Source organism: Coregonus clupeaformis, chromosome 19, assembly GCF_020615455.1.
Source record: "Coregonus clupeaformis isolate EN_2021a chromosome 19, ASM2061545v1, whole genome shotgun sequence".
Classification (NCBI taxonomy): Eukaryota; Metazoa; Chordata; class Actinopteri; order Salmoniformes; family Salmonidae; genus Coregonus; species Coregonus clupeaformis.
Genome location: NC_059210.1, coordinates 1,752,707 through 1,769,330, shown reverse-complemented (window position 1 = coordinate 1,769,330; position 16,624 = coordinate 1,752,707). Strand labels below are relative to the sequence as shown.

Genomic DNA, 16,624 nt, shown 5'->3' with positions numbered 1-16,624 from the left:
ATGTCCTAACCGACTTGCCAAAACTATAGTTTTTTAACAAGACATTTGTGGAGTGGTTGAAAAATGAGTTTGAATGACTCCAACCTAAGTGTATGTAAACTTGGGGGTTGTGTAGGCCATGCCCTGGGTGACATCAGAGATCAGAGGAGGGACGGAGGGGGGAGGTATGTCTGAGGTCTCAGATGGCCACAGGGAGGGTTGCCCCACGTCTATCATTACACATTCATCAGCTATCAACTTCTTACCAGGTGTGTCTGTGTCTGTGCGTCTGTGTCTCCGTACTCTTGAACCTCAGTAGCCTGGCTGCGACAGTGTGATAGTGTCAATATCAGTACCATGGGGGATATGAAAGTGTGTAAGTGTGTCCACGTTCTTGTACATGTGTGTCTCCGTATTCTTGACCTTCCAGTAGTCTGGCTGTGACAGTGTAACAGTTTAGGCCTAGATACCAGTACTGTCTCCATGGGGTGTTGCATAGAGCAATGGGTGATAAACATAGCATTATATCAGCTCCCAACTTTCACACTGACTTCAGCCAAGACAACACAAAACCCACTGACAATCTGTCTTAGGTGACAGGCAAAGGATTCTTTGTTTGTTAAACTTCACTGACTGGCTATAGCTAGCAAACAAGCTAGATCATATATCTCATTATCTGCATATGAGTGATCATTATTGACATAAATGTTTATTTCCCAGATATACGACTTATCACATCACGTAAGTATCATTTGTTTCATTTCTGTTCCAGAAAGAACTCATAAAAGTGTTTGCAGTCAGCCATTTTTCTTTTCTTTTTGCCCACGATTGATGTCATCCTTGCATTCTGTGGCCAGAAAATGGCATTTTCATAAAAAAGTAGAAATGACAGGCAAAATATAGTGAAAGCAAGACAAAGATGTTGTTGAATTTAATGAAGCCTTAATGAGCATTATTAGTGTTATGGTTAAATGGAGACCTTTGCCTGTCACCTTTAATTCCGTAGTCTAGTGAGAGAGAATGGATTCTTCAGTAATACTGCTCCCCTATAGGAAGTTATGTATGGAAATGGATGCGATATTTGTGTTCAAAGCTAATTCTCGTATAATCTGATGTAATGGACATTTCAAACATACAGGTATAACACAAACAAAAGCACATAAGCATACACGAAGATAGTACATTCTGTTTAGTGACCTGAACCTCTGTGCTATTGTGACATCTTACTTGTTTTGTGAACTGATGGTGTCTTGTGTTGTGTGTTGATTGACAGACAGCCGTTCCCTGCCGGTGACCGCGTGACATTTAACGGTAAAGAGTGTATCTGCCAAAACTGTACACAGCCCCTGCCTGCCAACAGCCCTGCTCCCATACAGGCTGTCCACAGTAAGTCACCACACACTACACTACACATACTCTCCTTCTTCTTTAACTCTCTCCATCCCTCTATCACTCTCCCTCATTCTACATAGCCTATACAGTATATACTGTATCTCTTGCTCCATCACTTCCTATTACTTTCCCATCTCTTTCTTTCTCTCCCCCTGATAAATGTCTTTATATTTATGCCTTTGTCTTTCTCTCCCGTTCCCCTCTCTCTCTTTCTCTTTCCCTCTCCCTTCTCTCTCTCTCTCTCTTTCTCTTTCCCTCTCCCTTCTCTCTCTCTCTCTCTCTCTCTCTCTCTCTCTCTCTCTTTCCTCTCCCTCTCCCTTCCTCTCTCTCTCTCTCTCTCTCTCTCTCTCTCTCTCTCTCTCTCTCTCTCTCTCTCTCTCTCTCTCTCTCTCTCTCTCTCTCTCTCTCTCTCTCTCTCTCTCTCTCTCTCTTTCTCTTTCCCTCTCCCTTCTCTCTCTCTCTCTCTCTCTCTCTCTCTCTCTCTCTCTCTCTCTCTCTCTCTTTCTCTTTCCCTCTCCCTTCTCTCTCTCTCTCTCTCTCTCTCTCTCTCTCTCTCTCTCTCTCTCTCCTTTCTCTTTCTCTTTCTCTTTCTCTTTCCCTCTCCCTTCTCTCTCTCTCTCTCTCTCTCTCTCTCTCTCTCTCTCTCTCTCTCTCTCTCTCTCTCTCCCTTCTCTCCCCCCTCCTCTCCCCCCTGTAGACTGCTGTGGCTGTGGGAAGGAGTTTAAGAATGAGCAGTCCCTGGTAGCGCTGGACAAACACTGGCACCTGGGCTGCTTCAAGTGTAAGGTGTGCAACAAGGTGCTCAACGCAGAGTACATCAGCAAGTGAGTCCCTCATAACCTTAACACCGCCTCAACACCACAGGGTTGTTCCACCTTTTGAAAAGTGTAAATCTTTTGATTAAATAAATAATAATCTTCAGAAATGACTTTGTCAAAGCAACAAATAACTAGGGCTTTATAATGATGGTGAAAACTTGGAGAAATTGTGGGGTTAAGTGGGTTAAAATCTTCCTATAGGTCACAGAGGTTGCACGGAGGGACATGAATTTAGCCTTTATTCATATTAAAAATCAGATCGATTGAATTCTCCAAGTGATTTATATTACAGGCATTTCATTCAATATAACAGGCTTTTAAAATGTAATATTGGTGTACAATTTCTACTTAAAATATCAAAGGGACACAAAAGGCAGTCATTTCGTGGAACAACCCCACAACACCCAGTTCCCCAGGCCTTAACACCACGTCAGGAGCACCACATCCCACCCCAACACCTGTCACTCCTGAACCACACCTCTCACTCTTCCAGGTTGCATCCCAAATGGCACCCTATCCCCTACATAGTGCACTATCTTTGACCAGAGCCCTATGGGCCTGGTCAAAGATAGTGCACTATATATGTAAAAGGGTGCCATTTGGAACACAAGCCATAGAACAGAAGAAGAATGGAGAGAGAGAGAGTGAGCAATTCTCTTTTCTTCGTGCTCAAAATTCTTTCCTAGTCTCTGTGTGCATCCCAAGTAGCACCCTATGGGCCCTGATCAATGGTAGTACACTATACATTTCGGACAAAACCTCTCTCTTGGGTTTCCATCTATTTTCACAGTTCCAGACGATGCCAGACTTGATATGTGACATATATTACACCACAATTCCAGATAGCTATGTCTGTATCTGTTTGTGTCACTGTCTCTCTTTCTCCGATAGCACCTGTCAGAAGTGTCAGAATGTCATAGAGCCGACTGTGATCTCTGATGTGTGTGTGTTGTACTAGGGATGGGATCCCCTACTGCGAGGTGGACTACCATGCCATGTACGGCATCCAGTGTGAGAGCTGCAAGAAGTACATCACTGGGAAAGTACTGGAGGTAGGACACTTTATAACACCTATATGTCACTCTATGTCACTTTTATCTATGAATGGAGTGATGGGAAGGCGGAAAGATAGATGGGTGAAATGGAGATATGAAGCACCATCTTATGTCTTCAAAGCCAAAACATTCTCAGCTGTCATATATGAATGGAACCGTATGAATAGAAGGATACATGGATCTATTTGTTGTGGATACACACATTAACGCATCCACACAATAACGTTTCCCCAGTGTCTATGTCCCCATGGTCTTGCCACTTTTAGATATATACCACTCACTATGGTTACTCACTCTTTCTACAGACACGTTTCCAATCTGGTAGCGTTCACAGTATTGCATCTCTGCCATTTCTGTGACAGTAAGACTCCATGTAGGAGTTTCCCATAGGCACAGATCTAGGATCAGCTTACCCTCTTTCAATCTTCACCTCAACCATTAGTGGGAGAAACACTAAACTGACCTTAGATCAATGTCTAGGGATACCTAAGCCACTTTAGCTTGTTGTCCTGTTGTCTTGTGAGACTGGACTACAGATATCCAGTATCTGTGCTATGGCTGCATGTTTAGTCCACTCCATCTCTCCCTCCTGAGTATCCCCTCCTTTCCCTATTTTTTTCTCTCTTTCTCTTTCGCTTTGACACCTTCCACTCTCCCCCCTCTCTTGCTCTATATTTTGCTGTATCTCTCCCTCTCTCTCTCTCTCTCTCTCTCTCTCTCTCTCACTCTCTCTCTCTCTCCCTCTCTCTCTCTCAATTCAATTCAATTTAAGGGCTTTATTGGGCTCTCCCTCCCTCCCTCCCTCCCTCCCTCCCTCCCTCCCTCCCTCCCTCCCTCTCAATTCAATTCAGTTTAAAGGGCTTTACTGGCGTCTTTCTCTCTCTCTCAGCACGCACGCACACTGCTCTCTGTACTAGAATCTTCTCTGTCGCATAAACAAGACTTGAAGGGATCCATTGCTGAATTACGCTGTGGTAGAAAATATGTCAACCAAAACACATACCTCTACATATTACAATGGTATTCGATCACACACAATGTTGACTGCAAATAGATAAAGGTTTTGGAAACAGAAGCGCATTCTTTACGTCCCTAACTGTAGTGTACTGTATTTATCTCTTAAAGTAATGAACAGAGATACTGTCTAGACCCGCATCAGCTAATAGAAGAGAGAGAGCGAGAGAAAGAATGAGGGAGAATGAGGGAGAGAGAAAATGAAAGCGAGAGAATGAAGGAAAAGACAGAGAAAGTGTGTGTGTGTGAGAGAGAGAGAGAGAGAGAGAGAGAGAGAGAGAGAGAGAGAGAGAGAGAGAGAGAGAGAGAGAGAGAGAGAGAGAGAGAGAGAGAGAGAGAGAGAGAGAGAGAGAGAGAGAGAGAGAGAGAGAGAATGAGGGAGAGAGAGAGAGAGAGAGAGAGAGAGAGAGAGAGAGAGACACATGGAGAAAAAAAGAGACCGACAAAGAGAAAGAAAGAAAAACAGGAGTAGAAATCAATGAGAGATGTGAGACGACTTCAGTGAAAAGGGGTCTCGTTTTACACCTGTAGAGTGGCGTGTCACAGGATACTCTCTCAGCGGGGAGGGAAATAGGGTAACAGGGGTAGGCCCTAGCTCTAAGAGGGGGTCTTGGCCATACTCCCTGTAACCCTCATTGACTAGAACACAATTATGGAAGGGCAAACAATGATCCCCTCATATCTCTCTCCTGCTCTCTCATATCCCTCTCCTGCTCTCTCATATCCCTCTCCTGCTCTCTCACATCCATCTCTTTCTCTCTCACACGCTCTCCTTTCATAAACATGTATCCGGTTGCCAGGCTTTGAAAGACTCATGAAAACATAAGAAACATAAGAAATATAATGAGCATGTTTGTCTCTTTCATCTTGCATAGCATTACATCATCACACAGAATACATAACAGATACACAGTAGGCCTGTATGTAAATGTGGCAGATATGTATTTCAGCTACTGCGGCCTGCCAACCTCAATCAATCAATCACAACTGAATAGCTGTGACTCGTGTGTGGGCGAGTCACAGCGTGTGTGGGCGAGTCACAGCGTGTGTGGGCGTTTGTGTGTGTGTCACTGGGCTGCTGTACAACAATGTGTGATTTAATTGCGTAGCGAAATGTGGCTTCCTCAAGGCAGTTTAGCACACCGGCTGCGTCCCCGCCCTCAGACACACACACCCACTAGCCCCACTTCAAAGCAGAATCAGCAGATATAGTCAGTTCCACTTAGAGATAGCTCTGCCATCTATTGCCCTTTAGAATCCGTCCAGATCAAGTCACAGTACAGTAGATTCCAACACTGGGCCTATTTAGGAGGGTCCCACCCAGTCAGTCACTGGTCCTGTCCTGCACTGTGGACTGTGTGGAGCCTTGCCTAGGATTCCTGCCCTGCACTGAATGTCACGGCATTGGGGAGTTTGGGGTCTAAAGGAAGATTGGTAGTAAATGGAATTGGTAGAAACGATTATAGTTAAATGGCCTGAATGGGGTCTAAGAAGATATGGATAGGATGAAATGTTTACAATCCATAGGGAGAGGGTGAATAGGGTCACAGTGAGGGTTGAGGAGGTAAGAGGAAGAGGAAGAAAAGGTTTTAGGGTGGTGTCGATCCATGTAGGGTCGGCTGGTTTGAAGACAGGACAGAGAGCAGACATCGTATTACCCACTGTTCTCTGTGCACGCAACCACTCTGTTCCACTGCAGTGTGTGTGTGTGTGCAGTGGTGGAAAAAGTACTAAATTGTCATACTTGAGTAAAAGTAAAGATACCTTAATAGAAAATGACTCAAGTAGAAGTGAAAGTCACCCAGTAAAATACTACTTGAGTAAAAGTCTAAAAGTATTTGATTTTAAATATACTTAAGTATCAAACGTAAATGGAATTGCTAAAATGTACTTAAGTATCAAAAGTAAAAGTAAAAGTATAAATCATTTCAAATTCCTTGTATTTATTTATTGACGGATAGCCAGGGGCACACTCCAACACATCATTTACAAACAAAGCATTTGTGTTTAGTGAGTCTGCCAGATCAGAGGCAGTAGGGATGACCAGGGATGTTCTCTTGATAAGTGTGTGAATTGGACCATTTTCCTGTCAAAATGTAACAAGTACTTTTGGGTGTCAGGGAAAATGTATGGAGTAAAAAGTACATTATTTTCTTTAGGAATGTAGTGAAGTAAAAGTAAAAGTTGCCAAAAATATAAATAGTAAAGTAAAGTACAGATACCCCAAAAAACTACTTAAGTAGTACTTTAAAGTATTTTTACTTACAGTTGAAGTCGGAAGTTTACATACACTTAGGTTGGAGTCATTAAAACTTGTTTTTCAACCACTCCACAAATTTCTTGTTAACAAACTATAGTTTTGGCAAGTCGTTTAGGACATCTACTTTGTGCATGACACAAGTAATTTTTCCAACAATTGTTTACAGACAGATTATTTCACTTATAATTCACTGCATCACAATTCCAGTGGGTCAGAAGTTTAAATACACTAAGTTGATGGTGCCTTTAAACAGCTTGGAAAATTCCAGATAATGATGTCATGGCTTTAGAAGATTCTGATAGGCTAATTGACATCACTTGAGTCAATTGGAGGTGTACCTGTGGATGTATTTCAAGGCCTACCTTCAAACTCAGTGCCTCTTTGCTTGACATCATGGGAAAATCAAAAGAAATCAGCCAAGACCTCAGAAAAAGAATTGTAGACCTCCACAAATCTGGTTCATTATTGGGAGCAATTTCCAAACGCCTGAAGGTACCACGTTCATCTGTACAAACAATAGTATGCAAGTATAAACACCATGGGACCACGCAGCCGTCATACCGCTCAGGAAGGAGACGCGTTCTGTCTCCTAGAGATGAACGTACTTTGGTGCGAAAAGTGCAAATCAATCCCAGAACAACAGCAAAGGACCTTGTGAAGATGGTGGAGGAAACAGGTACAAAAGTATCTATATCCACAGTAAAACGAGTCCTATATCGACATAACCTGAAAGGCCACTCAGCAAGGAAGAAGCCACTGCTCCAAAACCGCCATAAAAAAGCCAGACTACGGTTTGCAACTGCACATTGGGACAAAGATCGTACTTTTTGGAGAAATGTCCTCTGGTCTGATGAAACAAAAATATAACTATTTGATGTCATGGCTTTAGAAGCTTCTGATAGGCTAAATGACATAATTTCAAATCAAATCAAATCAAATTTTATTGGCCACATGCGCCGAATACAACAGGTGCAGACATTACAGTGAAATGCTTACTTACAGCCCTTAACCAACAGTGCATAAAAATAAACAACAACAAAAAAAGTGTTGAGAAAAAAAGAGCAGAAGATTGATTAGCTGTTCAGGAGTCTTATGGCTTGGGGGTAGAAGCTGTTGAGAAGTATTTTGGACCTAGACTTGGCACTCCGGTACCGCTTGCCGTGCGGTAGCAGAGAGAACAGTCTATGACTAGGGTGGCTGGAGTCTTTGACAATTTTGAGGGCCTTCCTCTGACACCGCCTGGTATAGAGGTCCTGGATGGCAGGAAGCTTGGCCCCAGTGATGTACTGGGCCGTACGCACTACCCTCTGTAGTGCCTTGCGGTCGGAGGCCAAGCAGTTGCCATACCAGGCGGTGATGCAACCAGTCAGGATGCTCTCGATGGTGCAGCTGTAGAATTTTTTGAGGATCTGAGGACCCATGCCAAATCTTTTCAGTCTCCTGAGGGGGAATAGGCTTTGTCGTGCCCTCTTCACGACTTTCTTGGTGTGTTTGGACCATGATAGTTCGTTGGTGATGTGGACACCAAGGAACTTGAAGCTCTCAACCTGTTCCACTACAGCCCCGTCGATGAGAATGGGGGCGTGCTCAGTCCTCTTTTTTTTTTCCTGTAGTCCACAATCATCTCCTTTGTCTTGGTCACGTTGAGGGAGAGGTTGTTGTCCTGGCACCACACGGCCAGGTCTCTGACCTCCTCCCTATAGGCTGTCTCATCGTTGTCGGTGATCAGGCCTACCACTGTTGTGTCGTCGGCAAACTTAATGATGGTGTTGGAGTCGTGCCTGGCCATGCAGTCATGGGTGAACAGGGAGTACATTAGGGGACTGAGCACGCACCCCTGAGGGGCCCCCGTGTTGAGGATCAGTGTGGCAGATGTGTTGTTACCTACCCTTACCACCTGGGGGCGGCCCGTCAGGAAGTCCAGGATCCAGTTGCAGAGGGAGGTGTTTAGTCCCAGGATCCTTAGCTTAGTGATGAGCTTAGAGGGCACTATGAGTCAATTGGAGGTGTACCTGTGGATGTATTTCAAGGCCTACCGTCAAACTCAGTGCCTCTTTGCTTGACATCATGGGAAAATCTAAAGAAATCAGCCAAGACCTCAGAAAAAGAATTGTAGACCTCCACAAGTCTGGTTCATCCTTGGGAGCAATTTCCAAACGCCTGAAGGTACCACGTTCATCTGTACAAACAATAGGACGCAAGTATAAACACCATGGGACCACGCAGCCGTCATACCGCTCAGGAAGGAGATGAGTTCTGTCTCCTAGAGATGAACATACTTTGGTGCGAAAAGTGCAAATCAATCCCAGAACAACAGCAAAGGACCTTGTGAAGATGCTGGAGGAAACAGGTACAAAAGTATCTACAGTGGGGAAAAAAAGTATTTAGTCAGCCACCAATTGTGCAAGTTCTCCCACTTAAAAAGATGAGAGAGGCCTGTAATTTTCATCATAGGTACACGTCAACTATGACAGACAAAATGAGACAATTTTTTTCCAGAAAATCACATTGTAGGATTTTTTATGAATTTATTTGCAAATTATGGTGGAAAATAAGTATTTGGTCAATAACAAAAGTTTCTCAATACTTTGTTATAAACCCTTTGTTGGCAATGACACAGGTCAAACGTTTTCTGTAAGTCTTCACAAGGTTTTCACACACTGTTGCTGGTATTTTGGCCCATTCCTCCATGCAGATCTCCTCTAGAGCAGTGATGTTTTGGGGCTGTCGCTGGGCAACACAGACTTTCAACTCCCTCCAAAGATTTTCTATGGGGTTGAGATCTGGAGACTGGCTAGGCCACTCCAGGACCTTGAAATGCTTCTTACGAAGCCACTCCTTCGTTGCCCGGGCGGTGTGTTTGGGATCATTGTCATGCTGAAAGACCCAGCCACGTTTCATCTTCAATGCCCTTGCTGATGGAAGGAGGTTTTCACTCAAAATCTCACGATACATGGCCCCATTCATTCTTTCCTTTACACGGATCAGTCGTCCTGGTCCCTTTGCAGAAAAACTGCCCCAAAGCATGATGTTTCCACCCCCATGCTTCACAGTAGGTATGGTGTTCTTTGGATGCAACTCAGCATTCTTTGTCCTCCTAACACGACGAGTTGAGTTTTTACCAAAAAGTTCTATTTTGGTTTCATCTGACCATATGACATTCTCCCAATCCTCTTCTGGATCATCCAAATGCACTCTAGCAAACTTCAGACGGGCCTGGACATGTACTGGCTTAAGCAGGGGGACACGTCTGGCACTGCAGGATTTGAGTCCCTGGCGGCATAGTGTGTTACTGATGGTAGGCTTTGTTACTTTGGTCCCAGCTCTCTGCAGGTCATTCACTAGGTCCCCCAGTGTGGTTCTGGGATTTTTGCTCACCGTTCTTGTGATCATTTTGACCCCACGGGGTGAGATCTTGCGTGGAGCCCCAGATCGAGGGAGATTATCAGTGGTCTTGTATGTCTTCCATTTCCTAATAATTGCTCCCACAGTTGATTTCTTCAAACCAAGCGGTTTACCTATTGCAGATTCAGTCTTCCCAGCCTGGTGCAGGTCTACAATTTTGTTTCTGGTGTCCTTTGACAGCTATTTGGTCTTGGCCATAGTGGAGTTTGGAGTGTGACTGTTTGAGGTTGTGGACAGGTGTATTTTATACTGATAACAAGTTCAAACAGGTGCCATTAATACAGGTAACGAGTGGAGGACAGAGGAGCCTCTTAAAGAAGAAGTTACAGGTCTGTGAGAGCCAGAAATCTTGCTTGTTTGTAGGTGACCAAATACTTATTTTCCACCATAATTTGCAAATAAATTTTCTGGAGAAAAAAAAATCTCAATTTGTCTGTCATAGTTGACGTGTACCTATGATGAAAATTACAGGCCTCTCTCTTCTTTTTAAGTGGGAGAACTTGCACAATTGGTGGCTGACTAAATACTTTTTTCCCCCACTGTATATCCACAGTAAAACGAGTCCTATATCGACATAACCTGAAAGGCGGCTCAGCAAGGAAGAAGCCACTGCTCCAAAACCGCCATAAAAAAGCCAGACTACGGTTTGCATCTGCACATGGGTACAAAGATCATACTTTTTGGAGAAATGTCCTCTGGTCTGATGAAACAAAAATAGAACTGTTTGCCCATAATTACCATCGTTATGTTTGGAGGAAAAAGGGGGTTGCTTGCAAGCCGAAGAACACCATTCCAACCGTGAAGCACGGGGGTGGCAGCATCATGCTGTGGGGGTGCTTTGCAGCAGGAGGGACTGGTGTGTGCGAGCAAGAAGGCCAACAAACCTGACTCAGTTACACCAGCTCTGTCAGGAGGAATGGGCCAAAATTCACCCAACTTATTGTAGGAAGCTTGTGGAAGGCTACCCGAAACGTTTGGCCCAAGTTAAACAATTTAAAGGCAATGCTACCAAATACTAATTGAGTGTATGTAAACTTCTGACCCACTGGGAAGCTGAAATAAATCATTCTCTCTACTATTATTCTGACATTTCACATTCTTAAAATAAAGTGGTGATCCTAACTGACCTAAGACAGGGGATTTTTAATAGGATTAAATGTCAGGAATTGTGAAAAACAGAGTTTAAATGTATTTGGCTAAGGTGTATGTAAACTTCTGACTTTAAGTACTTTACACCACTGTGTGTGTCTGTCTGTCTGTCTGTGTGTGTCAGCCTTGTTGCTCTACTCTGCCTCACTTACCAAAATCCATTCGGAGATCACCTCCCCTCCCTACCACCCTAGTCCCAAAAACTGTGGAGGAGAGGAAGGGAAGGATATATGAATATAGATAGATAGAGGAAGGGAGGGAGAGGTAGATTGAGAGACAAAGGGAGGATAAGAAGAGGGAAGAACAGAAGAAGAGAGAGAGAGTTGCAGTCTGAATCTTTACCTGCCCTCTCGTCTCTCTAGCAGTTCAGCGTCTTGTTTCCATTCTCACTTATCAACCCATCCACCAATGTCAGTAACCAAAACACAACGGTATCAAACTCACACCTCAATTTTGCAACCCATGACAAAGCCTGGTCCATAGAAAATGCCTACTCATCATTGTAGGAATTCAAAACCAAACCCAGTCTAAATGTATCCATCCTTTATCCATCCGTTGACTTAGAAAATATGGTAATGCTAGCGTTTCCCCTTGCTCTCGCACAAAGGAGACACTGTATTATTATTAGTGTAGCATTATCTATTTCCGTCCTCACCCCTGCCATACTTTACTTGTTTGAATAGGGATCCAATTCCAGCCTGTTATCTCTCTCTCTCTCTCTCTCTCTCTCTCTCTCTCTCTCTCTCTCTCTCTCTCTCTCTCTCTCTCTCTGTCTCTCTCTGTCTCTCTCTCTCTCTCTCTCTCTCTCTCTCTCGTGTCTCTCTCTCTCTCTGTCTCTCTCTGTCTCTCTCTCTCTCTCTCTCTCTCTCTCTCTCTCTCTCTCTCTCTCTCTCTCTCTCTCTCTCGTCTCTCTCTGTCTCTCTCTGTCTCTCTCTCTCTCTCTCTCTCTCTCTCTCTGTCTCTCTCTGTCTCTCTCTGTCTCTCTCTGTCTCTCTCTGTCTCTCTCTCTCTCTCTGTCTCTCTCTGTCTCTCTCTCTCTCCCTCTCGCTCTTTCCCAAAAGAATGCTAAGCTGACTCAAGATCAGCCTCTAGGGCAGGGGTGTCAAACTCGTTTTGCCCCAGGGGCCGCATTCGGTCTTCAACGAGGTCCGGAGGGCCGCACTAAAAATGTGTTAATTTTCGATGCTCCCTGACTGTCTAGCTTTCATTTTGGTGATTATTAGCAAGTTGGACACAGTCAAGAAACTGTATGAATGTAGGTCCATTATCATTTCTACACAGTTTCAATTTGGTTTTATTTGAAAGTATATTGAGTTTGTTTTCCTACACAATTTTAATGTATAAATTTTTTTACTCAAACTACCCGCGGGCCGGATTGGACCCACTCGCGGATCCGGCCCGCGGGCCATATGTTTGACACCGCTGGTCTAGGGGGAAACTTTTACACTATTCCCTGTCACAGCACATGGTGCAGGGAAGGAGGAGGGCCCTAGGGTCTTGTGGGTAATAAGACGGTTACTGATGCATGATGGGATGCCTTGGAGAGAGAGAGAGCGAGAGAGTGAGAGAGAGAGAGAGAGAGAGAGAGAGGAGAGAGAGAGAGAGAGAGAGAAAGCTGCAGTGGGAGATCAGACATTTATTTTATAAAAATAGAAAAATAGAGGTAAATTGAAAAAGAATGAGAGAATGTGGTCTAGATTAAATGGAAAAAGCGCAGAGTGGGGAAAGAGAGATAATGTCATGTTGTTTGCAATAACAATTTTGTATATAGAGAGAGACACATGTATAGAGGAGGCAGAAAGAGAGAGAGGAAGAGAGAGAGAGATAGAAAGAGGGAGAGAGTGAAACTCTCGTTAGCTAACCCAACCTAGATGCAATCCACACCATGACATCATGTCATTATAGACACATACATCATTTCTACCACCTCCAACAGCTCTATGGCATTCATGAAAGTGTAACGAATAACATCTTATCCGACATTAGCATCTCAATGTGAAGCCATTCATGTCACTATGGTGATAAAACCACATAGGTTGCTTACAGAGTGGTGGGTCGATCTCATGTCTAATAATAGAATATGTGGCTACAATAAATATTGATGATGCATATATACATTGAGCACCTTTTAGACATCTTGATTAGTCTCATGAAGGTTTGGATGTTCACAACCGTAGACATAGTTAGTGATCCCATAGCCAACCTGCAGTATTATCTGCACTGTACAAGCCTAAACTGTAACATAGCTTGTACCAGAACACCCCCTTGTGTTCAAGTTATAGTACTGCACTTTATTTGTTGTCATCTTCTGACTCGACGTCATCTTCATCTGATTTAGTGATGTAAATTGGATAAGCTTACCGAATGTGAATTAGTTTGGACACACTCTAGGGAATGTTTTAAACAGCAGTATCAGGAGCCTATAAACCAATAAAGCTATACATCCAGATGATGCCTCTATAAGTGCTTTCTTAAAATGTGCCTCTGTAATTGTTTTGTCTGGTTGTGGATATACTTGTGTCTGTGAATGAAGGTTATTGGTGTAATTACTACAAGGAAAAGGTCAGTCTCACATTCAAGAGGAAAGACAAAATGTTTGTAAACCAACTGTGGATTATTTTATTTAGGCTTTTTCCATTTGTAACTTCTTCAGTATTCTCTATCTCACTGTCGATTTCCTAGGTTGTTTCCTCGTGAATTTGTAACCTTTGACCTCTTGTCCCTACCAGGCTGGGGAGAAACACTACCACCCCTCATGTGCCCGCTGTGCCAGGTGTGAGCAGATGTTCGGAGAGGGAGAGGAGATGTACCTGCAAGGTAAACAAACCTCTCTTCTTCTCCTCTCTGTGTCTCTCACTTTCTCTCCGTCTTTCTCTTCCCTCTCTCTCTGTTACACTTGATCCATCTTCTCTTTCTCTCTCTCTCCCTCTCCCTCTTTTCACTCAGAAATGCACCGACAGCCGTCCATCAGCATAGAAGCGTCCTTCCCTAATAACCCAGCTGCCATAAAACCACAGTGCATTTGCCCAATGCTAATGAATTAGATCACAGTGTTAGTGAATGACTGAATGTCTATGGCATGAATCACCTCACACAAACTCAGACTTATGATTCACAATGGTATGACCGTATTTCTTATTTACTGCTCCTAGACCACTAGCGCTGTTAGCTTGGCTCCAGTCAGTGATTTACAAGAAACCTGTCTCTCTCTCCCTGCAGTTTCCTATCTGACAGCATAGGAATTGATTTGCTATGAGTCACATATATATATATGGGACCGCAGGGTTGTACTCTTGCTTGCCAAACTCATGACGCTTTGTCGGAGATACCGCGGCGGTGGGGAGAATATGGGTTGTATATAACATTCGAAATGGATGCATCTCATTGTGTTTCTCTCTCTCCCTCCCTCTTTCGCTCTCTCCCTATTTTCCTTGTTCTCTCTACTCTCTCTCTCTCTCTCTCTCTCTCTCTCTCTCTCTCTCTCTCTCTCTCTCTCTCTCTCTCTCTCTCTCTCTCTCTCTCTCTCTCTCTTTCTCTCTTTCTCTCCTTCCCTCTCTCTCAGGTAACTGTATCTGGCATCCTCCCTGCAGACAGGCAGCCAGACATGAGGAGAAGAGTAAGGTGAGTTCTCTCTCTGAGACAGGATGACCATGCATCACACTGGTCTTCCACACCCAGGCCTCTCTAAAGTTAATCTCAGACACCCAGTACTACGTAATTGCGTCAGATACGCAATTCAGTTCTGGGGGAAGACATGTTGGAAAATATACTAACGAGACTAGCAAAGTCTCCACCCCTCAATACGGAAACTATCAGACAGTTTCGGGCAAGTCTATGCCAAATGTCCCCTCCCGTTCCGAAATTCGAAAGATGTGAGCACCTGCGAAATCGTGATTTGTCCGAATGATTAGTGAAGGAAAATCAGTGTACCGGAACAAAGTTACTCATTAGTCGTTACGTCCAACAGTCTGTCGACAGATGCTACTACCGTTTGTTATGTGCATTTGTCCACAAGAGATTACTCTAAAGTAGCTCCACAGTCTAACTATGGCTATGTCACAGTATCTAGGAGTCATATTCATTTAAACCACACATCATCATGTGTCTCATGTTAGGATTCCATCCGTAGAGAAGAAGCAGCCCAGCTTGACTGACTGGGACTGTGTTGATCTTGATTAACTGAACAAAGGGTACCTAATAAGTGCACTTACTGTGCAGTAAGTCAATAAGCCCAGGTCCCAGACCAGTGCTCTGTCCCCTCCCCAATGTAATACACTTGTTGTTCCCAGAAGCAGGTCCGGATACAGCTCAATGACATCTCTGAGCAGCAGGTTTGTGATGCATGTGCAGCCCAGACCCCTTACCCACCTCCAACCTCTGCATGGGCTGCCCTGACCCCTCAACCTTGACCCCTGAATGGCTTCACACGCAGTAGCTAGCCATGCCCACAGGCCACTTACTGTACCTAGCCCGCCCTAGGACACTCACTTACCCATAATCCTGTTAGGTTGATCATGTGATCCAACCCAAACAGTGTCTTTACTGTAGGAGTATGTTAATAACCGAGGTTTGGATCCATTCCATTTCAATTCAGGTGATGAATTAGGTTGAAATGGAATTTAGCCCCAACTTTAACTCTAACAGCTGAATAGGTGGTGGTTAAACTTGACACTGATCACTGTGACCCCCCTGCGCTTCACTAATAAACAACTCTATTGTGTCTGTCTGGTGTCACAGTATCAATATCTGTCAGGAGACTGTTTTGGTCACAACTACCACTGCTTTCACCTTGAATGATGCTGCGTAGTGTTTTATCACCAGAGGACGGGTGAACGTTTTCTCTAGTTTTGTTGTTACACTGCTATATGTTAACATAGGTTCAGAGTTAGTCTCATGTTAGTGGCAGGTTTATAAAAAATGCTAGTCCGAAAGATAAACTCGCTGAGAGTAGAAATATGAAGTTTTCAATTCCAGAGAGATACATGTGTTTCTGTCTCTGTCTCTTTCTCTTTCTCTCTCCCTCTACCTTTCACTCCTTTCCAGTGGTAATGAGTAGAGTTAACTCCTTGTTGTCCTTGTTCCAGGTGACCAGGACCTCTTCTGAGAGCATCACCTCTGTCCCAGCCTCAAGTGCATCTGGCTCTCCCAGCAGGGTCATCTATGTAAGCACCACCTCATCTCACCACTAGAGGGCATCACAGGGAAAACAGTGGTCACTAACCCGGGTCCTGGAGCACAACAGTGTGTATCACAGGAGGCTGCTGAGGGGAGGACGGCTCATAATAATGGCTGGAACGGAGCAAATGGAATGGCATCAAATGCATGGAAACCATGTGTTTGATATATAGTACCAGTCAAAAGTTTGGACACATCTAATTCAAGGGTTTTTCTTTATTTTTACTATTTTCTACATTGTACAGTCGTGGTCAAATGTTTTGAGAATGACACAAGTATTGGTCTTCACAAAGTTCGCTGCTTCAGTGTTATGAGATATTTTTGTCAGATGTTACTATGGTATACTGAAGTATAATTACAAGCATTCCATAAGTGTC

The 16,624-nt window shown here is 43.9% G+C and overlaps 1 protein-coding gene across 14 annotated transcripts in view; it reads left to right on the top strand.

The window, feature by feature from the left end:
* LOC121554724 (actin-binding LIM protein 2) overlaps nt 1-16,624 on the top strand; it is a 123,544-nt gene that overhangs the window by 74,019 nt on the left and 32,901 nt on the right. For 8 of the 14 annotated variants that reach the window (XM_041868438.1, XM_041868439.1, XM_041868447.1 and 5 more), the window contains exons 4-10: nt 1,253-1,365; nt 2,069-2,195; nt 3,148-3,241; nt 13,802-13,889; nt 14,635-14,693; nt 15,362-15,403; nt 16,157-16,234. In XM_041868438.1, coding sequence (XP_041724372.1) covers nt 1,253-1,365; nt 2,069-2,195; nt 3,148-3,241; nt 13,802-13,889; nt 14,635-14,693; nt 15,362-15,403; nt 16,157-16,234 — 601 coding nt within the window. The remainder of the gene's footprint in view (nt 1-1,252; nt 1,366-2,068; nt 2,196-3,147; nt 3,242-13,801; nt 13,890-14,634; nt 14,694-15,361; nt 15,404-16,156; nt 16,235-16,624) is intronic. The other 6 variants (XM_041868446.1, XM_041868449.1, XM_041868442.1 and 3 more) reach the window with 2 other exon arrangements.